This window comes from Erythrolamprus reginae, chromosome 5 (genome assembly GCF_031021105.1).
Source record: "Erythrolamprus reginae isolate rEryReg1 chromosome 5, rEryReg1.hap1, whole genome shotgun sequence".
In the NCBI taxonomy this organism is placed as follows: domain Eukaryota; kingdom Metazoa; phylum Chordata; class Lepidosauria; order Squamata; family Dipsadidae; genus Erythrolamprus; species Erythrolamprus reginae.
Window position 1 is genome coordinate 13,423,978 of NC_091954.1, and position 15,841 is coordinate 13,439,818.

Consider the following 15,841-nt stretch of genomic DNA (forward strand, 5'->3'; position numbering starts at 1 on the left):
AAACCCTTATTAAAAGAAAACATACACACACACAAACATACCATGTATAAACTGTATAGGCCCGGGGGAGATGTCTCAGTTCCACCATGCATGGCGGCAGAGGTGGGTTTTAAGAAGTTTACGAAAAACAAGGAGGGTGAGGGCAGTTCTAATCTCCGGGGGGAGCTGATTCCAGAGGGTAGGGGCCGCCACAGAGAAGGCTCTTCCCCTGGGTCTCGCCAGACAACATTGTTTAGTCGAGGGGACCCGGAGAAGGCCAACTTTGTGGGACCTAACCGGTCGCTGGGATTCGTGCGGCAGAAGGCGGTCTCGGAGATATTCTGGCCCGATGCCATGAAGGGCTTTATAGGTCATGACCAACATTTTGAATTGTAACCGGAAACTGATCGGCAACCAATGCAGACTGCGGAGTGTTGGTGTGACATGGGCATACCTGTTGTGTGCTCATGTATTCGTTTGATTGAAGCTGAAGTAGTCATTGACAGTCGTTGTAGCAGATAATTTTATGAGCTATGCTTAGGTGGTGCCAAAGGCGACATAGTTCTAAGTTTGCTAAGCCCATGATTTCAAGTCTGGTTGCGTAAGGTATTCTGTTGCGAGTTGAGAAGTAGAAGAAGGCTCTTCTCGTAAAATATCTCTGGACATTTTCTAATGTATTTATATGTCCGATATGCAGTGTGGATTCCAGACAGATGACCTGTATTCAAGGATTAGTCTGATGAATGTTTTATATGCTCTGGTTAACAGTGTGATATTACCAGAGAAGAAGCTATGTAAGATTAGGTTAACAACTCTTGAAGCCTTTTTGGCGATGTTGTTGCAGTGGGCTTTGGCGTTTAGGTCATTTAATATGAGTATTCCAAGGTCTTTGAGTGAGGGTCGTCTGTGAGGTCTTGTTTATTCAGTTTGTATTTGATGTTCTGGTTCTTTTTTGCCAATGTGTAGGATTTGATTAGATACATAGATACATAGAAGACTGACGGCAGAAAAAGACCTCATGATCCATCTAGTCTGCCTTTATACTATTTTCTTTATTTTATCTTAGGATGGATATATGTTTATCCCAGGCATGTTTAAATTCAGTTACTGTGGATTTATCCACCACGTCTGCTGGAAGTTTGTTCCAAGGATCCACTACTCTTTCAGTAAAATAATATTTTCACATTGCTTCTGATCTTTCCCCCAACTAACCTCAGATTGTGTCCCCTTGTTCTTGTGTTCACTTTCCTATTAAAAACACTTCCCTCCTGGACCTTATTTAATCCTTTCACATATTTAAATGTTTCGATCATGTCCCCCCTTTTCCTTCTGTCCTCCAGAGTCCAGACTATACAGATTGAGTTCATTAAGTCTTTCCTGATACGTTTTGTGCTTAAGACCTTCCACCATTCTTGTAGCCCGTCTTTGGACCCGTTCAATTTTGTCAGTGAGGTCTCCAGAATTGAACACAATATTCCAAATGTGGTCTCACCAGCACTCTATATAGCGGGATCATTATTATTATTATTATTATTATTATTATTATTATTATTATTATTGTTATTATTAATTAGATTTGTATAGCACCCTTCTCCAAAGATTTGGAGCGGCTCACAACAGCATATTAATATTATTAAATATTATAATAAACAAATAGTATTATTAATATTTATTAAACAAATATTATTAATATTTATATTATTTATTATTTGGAATTATATGTTGCCCTACTCTCAGAGGACTCTGGGCGGCTCACAGCCAAATAGACAAATGCAATATAAAACCCTTTTTAAAAAAAAAAAAAAAAAAACCAGTATAAAACACTATTAAACCCACAATTAACAATCATAACAGCTACAAAACCATGCAGTTCCTCTTCCTGCCTTAGCCTGAGCGGGCCGCTAGAGGGCGACCGCGTGGTTTTTGCTTCGAAGAACAAATCTGGCTGCTTAATAACATTCTGAAGTGTTTCAAACACGACGAAGATTGATTTTCTTCGCCTGCTGTAACGATTTTTTTTTAAATATACACGTGACACGCAGCTCCTCGCTGACAGAAGGGACGCTCGTCCAACTGGAGGAGAAAATAGCGAAAAGTGGGGAGAGGAGAGCTGCTTTTGCCCATATAAGGGATTTTTTATATTATTATTATTATTATTGTCGTTTTCTTGGCTTCCTTCTGGGTTAGATAATAATCAAGTGACAATCGGTCATGAGGCAATAACGCCGCGGCGACGCTGCCCTGTGAAATCGCTCGGCGGCTCTGTGCAGACATGCGCGAACCGTTTACAGTACATGGGGGGAGGGGGGAGAGAGAGAAGAAATACATAATGGGGGAATAAGCGAACGCTGCAATGGCATGTTGGCTTAATCTCTCCAGCTCCGTACAAATCAATATTTAGCCTCCCTACACGCACACACACACACAAGCATTCACACACAAACACTCTTTCTCACACACACAAACACACAGACAAGCACACAAACACACACATACACAAACACGTCTCACACACAAGCACACACACACAAACGCTATCACACACAAACACACACACAATCTCTCACACATACACACACTATCTCTCACACACACACATACACAAACATGTCTCACACACAAACGCTATCTCACACACGCAAATACTCACACACATAATCTCTCTCACACATACACACACACACACACACACAAACGCTATCTCACACATGCAAACACTCGCACACATAATCTCTTTCACATGCACACACTCTTATCTCTCGCACATACACAAACTCTCTCGCACACACACACACCACCTCCAGGAATATTACATAACTCTCGCCCTTTCTGAAATATGGCTGGAATGCAAGGAGCCATTTCATTGCTGAGATAATTTTTCCTCATGACTCAGACTGTTTGTTTATTATTTATTTTATTTTATTTATTATTTAGATTTGTATGCCGCCCCTCTCCGCGGACTCGGGGCGGCATACAAATTGTTTGTTTGTTTGTTCGTTCGTTCGTTCGTTCGTTCGTTCATTCATTTATTTATTTATTTATTTATTTATTTATTTATTTATTTATTTATTTATTTATTTATTTATTTATTTATTTATTTATTTATTTATTTGAGTTGAAAGGGACCTTGCAGGTCCTCAAGTCCAAACCCCCTGCTCAAAGAGGGAACCTACACCACCCCAACCAGATGGCAGTCCAATTTCCTTTTGAATGTGTGGAGTGATGGGGCATTCACAACCTCCGCTGGCAGGCTGGTTGATCGCTCTGACCGTCAGGAAGTTCTTCCTTATTTCCAGGTTGAATCTCTCCTTGGTCAGTTCCCATCCATTGCTCCTGGTCTGGCCCTCTGGTGCCCTGGAAAATAGTGTGAACCCCCCTCCTCTCTGTGACAACCCCTGAAATATCTGTATACTGCTATCATGTCCCCTCTGGCCTTCCTTTTTGCTAGACTATCCATGCCCAGTTCCAGCAACCTCTCTTCTTGGTATGTCTTGGTTTCCGGTCCTTTGATCATTTTAGTTGCTCTTTTCTGTACTTTCTCTAGCGTTTCAATGTCCTTTTTGTAGGGGGGGACCAACATTGAATGCAGTACTCTAGGCGTGGTAATACAGTAATACCTCGTCTTACGAACTTAATTGGTTCCGGGAGGAGGTTCGTAAGGCGAAAAGTTCGTAAGACGAAACAATGTTTCCCATAGGAAACAATGTAAACTCAATGCGTGCAAGCAAAAAACAACAACGCAAAAACAGCGCTTTGCAGTGCGCCGGCGCTTGGCTGTCACCTTTTGAAACAGCCGGGGGGCTTCTCAGCATTCTCCCAAACGCCGAACCTGGAAGTTCAGCAAAGTTGGGGTTCGGGGTTCGGGTTCAGGAGGACGCCGAGAAGCCCCGCCATCCGACTGTCAGCTTTGCAAAAGAGCTGCAGAGCTGTCGGCCGGTCGGGAGGCTCAAACGGAGGTGGGGAATGCCAATAGGGAATTCCATGGGCAGAGCTTTGATGTCACAGAGATGTCCTTCCTGGCCGGCCGAAACGTGGACTCCACGTAGTGTTCGGATTCGGCAAGTTCAGACGAACTTTACGCAAAATTCAGCTGAACCCAAACCGAACCGGAACCCGAACAGGGAATCCCACCAAGAGATTCCGGAGGAGGAGCTTTGACTTCACATATACTGGCAGGCTGCTAAGGACACCAAGGTGATCACTTCCTGGATTCCATGGAATCCAGGAAGTGATCACCTTGGCGTCCTTAGCAACCTGCCGGTGACGTCAAGGCTCCGTCCACGGAATCTCTTCATGGGACGGATTCCCCAGCTCCTTAGAAGGGAGGTCTTCACGTAAAAATAAAAATTGATATTTTTACGTGAAAGGACACCGCAGCGGCGCTGCAAGCAAAGGACGGTCCTTTCACGTAAAAGTAAACATGTTACGGACCCGAATTGTGCAGGTTCGGTTCGCCCATCACTAATGGTGACTGCAAAATAAAAATGGAAAGCTGAAACAAAAGATTACCAAAACCACGTTTTGGAATCCCTTGTAATCCAGCTCCTCTCTTAGGGCATTCACTCTCCCAAAACCAAAGTTAAGTGGGGTGTCTCAGAGGTCCCTACAACCTGGCAACCTTTTTTCCTTCTCTGATCAGATCCTATTACCCCTTGAAAGCTTTTTTCAGATTGCTTTTCTTTGGTACACTCTGGAGATAATCTGGCTGGCCTGATGTAGGTGATTAAAAGAAAGGAAAACAATATTGGGACATGTTAGAACAATGTTAGCCTGGCATTCGTTCATTCATTCATTCATTCATTCATTCTTGGAGAATTGAGTTTAAGAAAATGCAACCTATTCTTCATCCCGGATGCTTCCACTGCAAATATCTTTAGCAAGAAGCGGGGCCACTGTCAAACATTTTTGTGTAAGAGTTTCACCATGAATACTATAAATAGATGGAACTATAAATATTTTCTTATCAATGATTTATTTTTCTAGCCAAGGGAAGCGTTAGTCACTTAGGAGCAATAAGTAAACATGCGCAGCCATTTAGGGAATGGAAATGCTGCTTTAATGTCAGCCTGTCTTTTGCTAGTCAGTGAAATTCCACCGTCCTTGATGATTCATTGAGACACTTTTAATTATACATCTGATATGGTGCAATTTAAAATCGCATTATGTCATGCCCAGAGTATGAAATTTCTAGACAACTCCTTTCCCTCCAAATTCCTCAAAAAGAAACTGTGTGTTACTGCCGTGATACATAATATATTTGTCTGCTGTTAAAGGAAGTGGGCTTTTTTTTTGCTGCCTAATTTGGGGGGTTGTTTGCTTAAATTGAAAATCGAGATGTAAGATGGGGCTGGTGTCTTCCTTCCAGACCAGACGGGCTCCATTCTTTCCCAAAACCTCCTTGCTGGGAACCATCCCTGCTTCATTCCAGCCCCCTCGAAATGGGGCGTCCTTGTGTTTTTGGGCCAGAAGGGAATCATCATCTTCAGGTGGTTTTGCTCAATGGGAATTTATCCCCTTTTTGCAGGGTCAGAAGGATGTTTTAGCACGATAAATCAGGAGTATCCTTGGAGCTGAGGTTTGCCCAGGTTCGCCTGGCGCACCAGTTGCGGCCCTATTTGGATCGGGAGTCATTGCTCACAGTCACTCATGCCCTCATCACCTCGAGGTTCGATTACTGTAACGCTCTCTACATGGGGCTACCTTTGGAAAGTGTTCGGAAACTTCAGATCGTGCAGAATGCAGCTGCGAGAGCAATCATGGGCTTCCCTAAATATGCCCATGTCACACCAACACTCCGCAGTCTGCATTGGTTGTCGATCAGTTTCCGGTCACAATTCAAAGTGTTGGTTATGACCTATAAAACCCTTCATGGCACCGGGCCAGGTTATCTCCGGGACCGCCTTCTGCCACACAAATCCCAGCGACCAATTAGGTCCCACAGAGTGGGCCTTCTCCGGGTCCTGTCAACTAAACAATGTCGGTTGGCGGGGCCATGGGGAAGAGCCTTCTCTGTGGCGGCCCCGGCCCTCTGGAACCAACTCCCCCCAGAGATTAGAATATCCCCCACCCTTCTTGCCTTTCGCAAGCTTCTTAAAACCCACCTCTGTCGTCAGGCATGGGGGAATTAAGATATTCTTTCCCCCTAGGCTTCTACAATTTATGTATGATACGTTTGTATGTATGATTGGTTTTAAAATAAGGGTTTTTAGCTTCTTTAGTATTGGATTGTCGCATGTTGTTTTTACCACTGTTGTTAGCCGCCCCGAGTCTACGGAGAAGGGCTGCATACAAATCCAATAAAATGAATGAAATGAAATAAAAATGAGCTGAGGCCCTCTCTTTGGAGGGAAATAATACCAAGGCTGTCCTGTCCTCCTTTATTTATTATTTATTCAACTTCTATGCTGCCCAATCCCGAAAGGACTCAGGGTAGCTTACAAAATAATAATACAAATACAAAAAATACAAAACAATAAGAGAAGTCAAATATCGTATCTAAAACTAGCCCCATGATAAAACCCATTTATTATAAAAGACGTAATCACATATATACACACCATTCATACAGTTTGGCCATAAAAGGTGTACAATTCATGGCCCCCAGGCCTGCCGGCAGTGCCAGGTCTTCGTGGCTTTACAGAAGGCCACTAGCGCGGGAGCAGTACAGACGTCAGGGGGTTGTTGTTTCCATAGAGCCGGGGTAGCCACAAAGAAGGCCCTGCCCCATGGTCCCGCCAATCTGCATTGCTTAGTCCAGTGATTTTCAACCGTTTTTGAGCCGCGGCTCATTTTTTACATTTTAACATTTTGGGGCACACCACCAACCAAAATGACACAAAATGACACCCTAAGGCACTCTCTTCTCTTTTTCCACCCCTGTCTCCTCCCCACCCTTGTGTGTGTGTATACACACTCTTGAACCATTTCCAAAACAGGTGAGAGCTGGGGGGGGGGTTTCTCTGTTATTCTTTGGGTGCTTTAAATATGCTTTAAATCAAGAGTCACTTCTCTCTCTATTTTGTTTCTCTCTCTTTCCTCTCATTCTCTGTCTCAATCATTTTCTCATTTCTCTTTTTTCCTCCCCCTTTTGCTCATTTCTCTCTCTCTCCTTTTCTCTCTCTCTCTCTCTTGGTTTCTTTCTCTCTGACACTTGCTTTCTCTCTCTTTCTTTTCTTTCTCTCTCTCTCTCTTTCTTTCTTTCTCTTTCTCTCTCTCTTTCTTTCTTTCTCTCTCACACACACACACACACTCTCTCTCTGCAAAAAGTTGCGAGACCGGAACCTGAGCTTCTTTCTTCGCGGCTCACCTGACCATGTCTCGCGGCACACTAGTGTGCCCCGGCACACTGGTTGAAAAACACTGGCTTAGTCGATGGGACTTGCAGGAGGCCAACTCTGTGTGTTCTTATTGGTCTCTGGGAGGTGTGTGGCAAGAGGTGGTCCCATAGATTGTCTGGCCCTGAGCCATATAGGGCTTTATAGGTAATAATCAACGCCTTGAATTGTGCCTCCTCCTCCTCTCTTTGGAGGATCTCGGTGTGCTCAAGCAAGGAGGTCAATGCAGAAGTCCCATCATAACGCAATCATGGGCTGCATTTGCAAGGGAAGGGCTGTGAGCTGCAGGCGGGGTGAACACAGCCTCGCTCTGCTGCCTGGTCCCTCAATGGGCTTTCTGTGAGTAAGGGAGCTCCAAGGAAAGGAGACAGGCAGGCAACAGAGGAGGGAGGAATGTGCAGTGCTCAGCCACATGCTGCAGCATCCAGGGGTCAAAGATAAATCAGGCAGCTGCTTGCCATCTGGGATGGTCACTACAGTGTTCCCTCGATTTTCGCGGGTTCAAACTTCGCGAAAAGTCTATACCACGGTTTTTCAAAAATATTAATTAAAAAAATACTTCGTGTTTTTTCCCTATACCACGGTTTTTCCCGCCCGATGACGTCATATATGTCATTGCCAAACTTTTGTCTGCCTTTAATAAATATTTTTTTTAATAAACTTTAATAAATAACCCTGGTGAGTAATAATCTAAATGGTTGCTAAGGGAATGGGAAATTGCAATTTAGGGGTTTAAAGTGTTACGGGAAGGCTTGTGATACTGTTCATAGCCAAAAATAGTGTATTTACTTCCGCATCTCTACTTCGCGGAAATTCGACTTTCGCGGGCGGTCTCGGAACGCATCCCCCGTGAAAATCGAGGGAACACTGTATTTCTTCTCTTGCCTTCCTGGCTGGCTTGTGCTCGGCCTCTCTTGTGTGCCAGCCCCGTCTGCTTGGACGTCTGACCAGTGATGGTTCTGAAGCAGGAGATATATGGGGCCATTTATGGAGGAAACAGGTGGGGGAAGAAAGTTGGTATGGATGTCTTTTCACACACCCCAGGAAACTCTCGTTTTAGAGAGCATCAGGATCAAATTAGCACAGCTTTTCCTTCAGCGGACTAATTAAAATGTAGAACGTCCTAAAACCTCTTGTGTGACAAATGTAAGATTAGAAACAATTAACAGCCACTCGAGAGGTTTGTGGTGTTTAGATTCCTGACATCGTTATAATCATCCCTAGAAGTAATGAAAACAATGGTGGCGCTCGAAGAAAAGAGAGACTCGCGCTATCAGTCACCAATTAATGATGGTTTCTCGTGCTGTGAGTGGTTGGAATTCCAACTTCCTTCCTTTCCCCGTTATATTTTTCTCATATATGTGGGGGAGGGGTTCAAAACAGGACCTCAAAATAGTTTGATCTTCTGTAAAGATGGAGTTTCTGGCTTCTGTAGATAAAGACGCTACATTAAGCACTAATTTGGCAAAGGGTATTTCATTTGAATGGTTGAGAATGGAGGAGTGAAGTCCCCCAATGACTGCGCTCCTCTCCCTTCTCCACTGCCACGGGACCCCCTCCAGTGCCCTGTCCTCCAAGGACATGGCCAGGTCATGACTGAATGGCCAGGGTGTGGACAGACAGAAAAGGAGTGATATAACAGCAGTGTTCCAGTACAGTGGTATCTCTATTTACGAACTTAATTTGTTCCGTGAACCGGTTCTTAAGTAGAAAAATTTGTAAGAAGAAGCAATTTTTTCCCATAGGAATCAATATAAAAGCAAATAATGTGTGCGATTAGGGAAACCACAGGGAGAGTGGAGGCCCTGTTTCCTCCCAGGAGATTGCTAGAGAGGCCCCATGAAGGCTTCTCCCTGCCTTTTCTGGTTACAGTTTCAGAGGCTCAGGTTTGTAAGTGGAAAATGGTTCTTGAGAAGAGGCAAAAAAAATCTTGAACATCTTATCTAGTAAAGCTCGTAAGTAGAGGTGTACTTAAGTAGAGGTACCATTGTATTTGCAAAGGAGAAGACTGAGAGGAGACTTAATAGCTGTTTACAAATATCTGAAGGGCTGTCACGGAGCAGAGGGATCAGCATTGTTCTCATTGGCACATGGAAGGACTAGAAACAATGAAATGAAACTGCAAGGGAGTAGATTTAGATTAGATATCAGAAAAAACTTTCTAACAGTAAGGGTGATAAACCAGTGGAACAGTGGGCTCGCCTTCACTGGAGGTCTTCAAACAGAGACTGGACAGTCGTCTTTCTGGGATGGTTTAATGAATCCTGCATAGAGCAGGGGGTTGGACCCGATGACTCTGGGGGTTTGATTCTATGATATTGCACGAACATGTGCCCCTTTGGCCCCTGAACAACAAAAGTTTCACCATCACAGGTATAAGGTCTCCTACTTCTTGTGCCGAGGGTTGGACTAGAAGACCTCCAAGGTCCCTTGCAACTCTGTTATTCTGTTAAGTGCGTGCCTATCTGCTGCTTCCTCCTGGCTCTGCAAAAGGCACTTTGTGGGTTTTCCTTTAGCTCTTTCAAATGTAAACAGCGCTAGAAGAGCCAGGAGCGAATGTAATATAGGTCATTTCTCGCTAACAATTCCATCCAAGTACCATTGTGCCAAAATAACAGCAATGCAGACAGGCTCCGTTGGATGGCTGTGATGCTGGGAAAGCACTCCAAGTCACGGGCGGGAGGGGTGGCAGGGGGGGTGGACTGGCCACAGGAACATGTGACCTAGACACATCCCAACTTGGGGGAGTTCTTGTGGGGAAGATCTGTCGCCTCTTGCAGCTGGGTGGAGCACATTAACTTTACTACTCCCCGTGGTAAGGAACTGGGCTTGAACTGTTGCCTGTTTGTTTTCAGCTCCCGACCTCAAAGGGCGACCACGGAAGAAAAAGTCCTGCAACTCCCAGAGAAGAGACTCCTTCAATGGCAACAAAGATTCTCAGAATAATTGTGAAGGCAAAACCGTGGCCAAGGTAAGGAGCTTCGACGCCTTCTCCAAATTTCCTTTCCAGATGAGTTTTGCTCTTCTTTTTCAGGGCAGCGGGTTTTTGGGGGGGAGTGAAAAAAGAGCCCCGAAGGGCACCCCTGTGGAGTCAACCTTAGGCAGTAATGGGCAGCCAAAATTTTTACTGCCACGCTGCGGGAGTGGCTTATTTTGTGGGTGTGGCTTGATGGTCATGTGACTGGGTAGGAGTGGCTTGCCGGCCATGTGACCAGGTGGCTTGAACAATCACCATTGTTCAAGTGAACTGTTAAGTCCTCGGCTTACAACCTCACCAGTGTCGCTCTCTGGGGAGATAATTTGCTTCGCGTTTCCCACGCTCTCCTTCCTGTCTCAGGCTGGGTAGTACAAGGGGCAAATACAATACTAGAGTGCCTTCCATCCCCTGTCCTATTGCTCTCCTATATCTCCTACACCTTTCTTCTATTCCTATATCTCTTCTTCTATTCTTTCATTGATATGTTCTATTACTATTTCTTCTTTTCTATTCTTTCTTAGATATATTTTACTATGAGTGTTCTGTCGAGCTCTCTGATAGAATCCTCCCAAATTTGCACAGATACAATTTCAGACACACACACGTTTGAAAATTCAAAACAATGCTCTTTATAATGCAAATTCACTTAAACCAAGCCCTCTTTTGGTATAGCAAAGAGCACTGGTCTCCAAACAAACTGGTAATTTATACAAGTCCCTTATCAGTTCTGTGATACTTAGCTTGCAGCTGTGGGGCAATTCACAGTCCTTCTTTTTTCACAAAGTGAAACACACTGCCCTGGTTTAGTTTCAAAATGGGGAAAAATCAGCACACAAAAGGTCAAAGTCAGTAAAGCAGTCATGAAACATGATCAGATAATCCTCCACAATGGCCAAACCCACAGGCTGCTATTTATAGCAGCCTCACTAATGACCACAGCCCCACCCAACCACAGGTGGCCTCATTTTCTTTGATAATAATCTCTCAGTTGTTGTTGCCTATGCATCGCTCTCCGCATGCATGGCTGTATCATTAACTCTTGTTCTGAATCCAAGGAGGAGCTAGATAATTGATCTCCTTCTGAGCTGTCTGCCACACTCTCCTCCTCCCTGTCACTCATGTCTATTTGGTCAGAGGAGCCTTCATCATCAGATTCCACCAGGGGCAAAACAGGCCTGCAGCATGTGGACGTCTCCCCCACATCCACAGTCCTTGGGGCAGGAGCTGGGCCAGAGCTAACCACAACATATGAGTATGTCCTCTATAACCTTCATCATGTATTTTACTATGTGCATATAGATATATACCCACTAAAACCCTCATTGTGAATTGGACTAACTAACTAACTAAACAAATAAATAAACAAACAAACAGGTGCCAATCAGCTGTTGAGAAAAGATGGGGGAAGAAATGGGCCCCCTGCAACTCCTGCCGGCGCTGGTCTCCCCGCCGCTTTCCGAGGAGGAGGAGAAGGATGGGAGGCGGGGATGGTCAGCTAGAGATGGGCACACAGCTTCATTTTCGCCGGTGGAACTGCGTTCCACCCCGTCCTGCCTGCTGCCCACCCCTGAACAAAGCTTCTGGGCAGCAGGTCCCCTCTTCTTTTGATAACTGTAATGGCCTCTTTTTGGATGGACTACCGCAGCCAATGGCCGCCAGTGTCTTTACCTGAACTCAGAGCTAAGCAGGTCCATCTGGTGAGTAGACGGGGCAAGGCCTCCAGCAGGTGGGTGTTCCAACTTGCTACTGCTATCAGTGCTGATTCACGGGCAGCTCTAGGTGACCGGAAGCTTATTGCACTTTGAAGATTATCGAAATTACTTCAGAGAGAAATTTAGCTGGGCCGAAGTTTAGCTGAACCAGAATTTCCTTTCATTTGATTAAGAAAAAGGGAGATAACCCTTCCCAAATTATATACATCTCTCTCTCCCCCACACACCCTCTTTTGTGAGGACTGCTCTGATTGGCTTCCCAAATCAGCTGTTTAAGGATTAGCTCTTTGTAAGGAACCCTCTGATTGGCTTCCCAAATCAGCTGTTTAAGAATTAGCTTTTTGTGAGGACCGCTCTGATTGGCTTCCCAAATCAGCTGTTTAAGAATTGGCTTTTTGTGAGGACCGCTCTGATTGGCTTCCCAAATCAGCTGTTTAAGAATTGGCTTTTTGTGAGGACCGCTCTGATTGGCTTCCCAAATCAGCTGTTTAAGAATTGGCTTTTTGTGAGGACCGCTCTGATTGGCTTCCCAAATCAGCTGTTTAAGAATTGGCTTTTTGTGAGGACCGCTCTGATTGGCTTCCCAAATCAGCTGTTTAAGGATTAGCTTTTTGTGAGGACCGCTCTGATTGGCTTCCCAAATCAGCTGTTTAAGAATTAGCTTTTTGTGAGGACCGCTCTGATTGGCTGGCAGCAAAGTGCCCCGTGTGGCCAAAAGGCCAGGGAGGGGGGTGAATGTGGCAGCGGCCAATCGTCAGAGACGAAAGGCTGGAGAAGAAAGAACCGCAGCCAAGTGGCAGAAGGGAAGTGTCCCATCTCCACCGGCAGGTATGCGTGCACACATCAAAGCAAGATTTGGCTTCTGTGTATGCGCAGGAAGTAAATCTCGTGAGAAGATGCATGGGCACGTGAGATTTTGGCAATTATTAATCTCTCCTTGATCAGCTTCCATCCATTATTCCTTGTCTGGCCTTCATGTGCTTTGGAAAATAGTCTGACCCCCTCCTCTCTGTGATGGACACTCAAGTATTGGAGCACTGTTATCATGTCTCCCTTGGTCCTTCTCTAGACTAGCCATGCTCAGATCCTGCAACTGTTCTTCGTATGGTATAGTCTCCAGTCTGCTTCAATAGGTTTCAATAACCGTGGCTGCTTCAATAGGCTTCAATAATAGCTACATGATGAGGTTGTCATCTCTTGCTGTCGCTGTAAAATTATGTTGGTCATTATTGCTTAATAATCTAAGTGATGGAAACCAGCTACATAATCCGCTTACAGTTGGCAACAATTAAAGCAGCATGTGAGTCCAATAAATAAACAACGTAACTGATACGTTTCTGTATTGCTAACATGCTCCCACTCTTCTAAGAATTCGTTTTGCTCACGCAACTAAACAAAACAACTAGTGATGTCTGAGGCCCTCTCTCAGTTGCAGGTGGGGCTGTAATACGAAACGCACAAGCAGTATGGTGACAATCAGACGATTGAAAATTCTAAAAAGAGGAAAAGAAGGTTTGAATTTATTTTATAAGGGAAATGACTACCCAGAATTTCATCAAGCAGTTTGAAATTCTACTTCTTTTTTTACCTTTTTATTTTATTTAACATACAAACATTTAAACACCATACAAAACGACATTAAACATTTACGATTTATATATATACAAAATTTATCTTTTACCATTCTGTTTGCTATACCTTTTTCTTAATTTCCACCCAGTTGTATATTTTCTCCCACACTCTATAATAGTCCTTATTTTGTTGGTTTTGTATCTCATATGTTAATTTGCTAAATTTGGCGCAGTCTAATATTTTTTTAATCACCATTTCTTTGTTTGGAGTCTTTTCTTGTTTCCATACTTGTGCATAAGCTAATCTTGCGGCTGTGAGTAAATGATTTATTAAGTAATAGTTTTCTTTACTATGTTTGCCTCTGATTATGCCTAGTAAATACATTTCCGGTTTTATCTCAAGTTTATAATCCAATATTTCTTCCACCCATGTCTGGATTTGGATCCAAATTTTTTTTGCTTCCTTACATTGCCACATAATGTGGTAGTATGTTCCTACCTCTTTTTTGCACTTCCAACATTTGTTACTTACATTTACGTTTATTTTGGCTAAGCGCGCTGGCGCATAGTGCCATCGGAAGAACATTTTATAAAGATTTTCTTTGGGTTTTTTTGGTTTTTTTTCTCAATCTTTTTATTAATTTTCATAAAAGGACGCACAAACTTACAAACATTAAACATATACGGTAGTTTGGGGAGGTATCCTCCCCACTTATCTCAAAAGTGTAAATGCAGATATAGAAAAAAGAATACAAAATTGAATACATAGTTGAATACTAATACATAAAAAATAGCTAATAACAGATTAAAAAAAACTAGTAACAAGTAATTGAAACTAAGATAAAATCAAACATTCTTCTCATCTTATTACTATTGTATATATAAACTAATTCTAGTACCATTCTTTAAAAAAGGCAAATCTCAACCATTACATATATATTTACTTCTTACATATTTTGACTTTAATTTTCTTTAATTTTTTTCTTGTCTATCCATATATAGACTTTAGATTTTCTTTGTAAGGTGTTGATAGTGTCATCTTATAGTTTACTGACCATAGTTTTTCCCAGTCTTCCAGTTGAATCGCATAGCCAAAGTTGGTCATCCAAGCTATTATATTAGGTTTTACTATTTCTTCAATATTTTCGTAATTTAGTAGATAATTATACATTTTGGTTATGAATTTTTTGTCGGATCCTGTTAATATTTTGTCTATTTCATTTTGTTTTTTACATATTCCGAATTTCACCAGATTCTTTTTGTATCTACTTTGAATTTGGTAATATGGCAGTCAGTCTCTTACTATGCCTTCCTCTTTAAGTCTTTCTCTAGTTTTTAGACTTCCTTTAGTATTTAAGAGGGTTTCATAGGTTATTATTTGTTCTTGGCTAATTATATTTGGATGGATTTGGGCTTCTAATGAAATTCTAGATGTTAATTAATAGTGTATATCAACAATTCTGAAAAGATGGGTATCAGTTTTTTCGTTCCCGTGGGTAATTTTGGCAGTGTCCCCCCCTCCCTTTGCATGAAGAGTCCACACAAACCCCCTTCTCAGTGCCTTGCTAAACTCAAAATAGGCCCCTGCATGATTAAGATTAAGAGGAATGATCAATTCATGTTGGCTCTTAATTGTCTTTCTCAGCACAGGAATATGATTTTATTTATTTATTTATTTATCAGATTTGTATGCCGCCCGTCTCCGCAGACTCGGGGCGGCTAACAGCAATAATAATAATACAATGTAAACAAATCTAATATTTAAGTTAATTTTAAAAACCCCAATTTAGAAACCAATCATACATACTGACATATCACCATGCATAAATTTTATAAGCCTAGGGGGAGGGAAAGTCTCAATTCCCCCATGCCTGACGACAGAGGTGGGTTTTAAGGAGCTTACGAAAGGCAAGGAGGTTGGGGGCAACTCTGATATCTGGGGGGAGCTGGTTCCAAAGGGTTGGGGCCACCACAGAGAAGGCTCTTCCCCTGGGTCCCGCCAAACAACACTGTTTAGTTGGCGGGACCAGGAGAAGGCCAACTCTGTGGGACATAACTGGTCGCTGGGATTCGTGCGGCAGAAGGCGGTCCCGGAAATATTCTGGTCCGGTGCCATGAAGGGCTTTATAGGTCATAACCAACACTTTGAATTGTGACCGGAAACTGATCGGCAACCAATGCATTACATTCAAAAGACACAGTTGATGTCCACAGATAGTTTTACACTCAGTGAAATTGAGAAAACCAAAGTTTCTTCTTGTTCTGCCC

At 43.1% G+C, this 15,841-nt stretch overlaps 1 protein-coding gene across 1 annotated transcript in view; it reads left to right on the forward strand.

Annotated features, from left to right (window-relative positions):
- The window catches only part of ARID5B (AT-rich interaction domain 5B), a 207,688-nt gene that overhangs the window by 137,948 nt on the left and 53,899 nt on the right, over window positions 1–15,841 (forward strand). Inside the window, exon 5 of the mRNA XM_070752083.1 lies at window positions 10,169–10,284. Coding sequence (XP_070608184.1) covers window positions 10,169–10,284 — 116 coding nt within the window. The remainder of the gene's footprint in view (window positions 1–10,168; window positions 10,285–15,841) is intronic.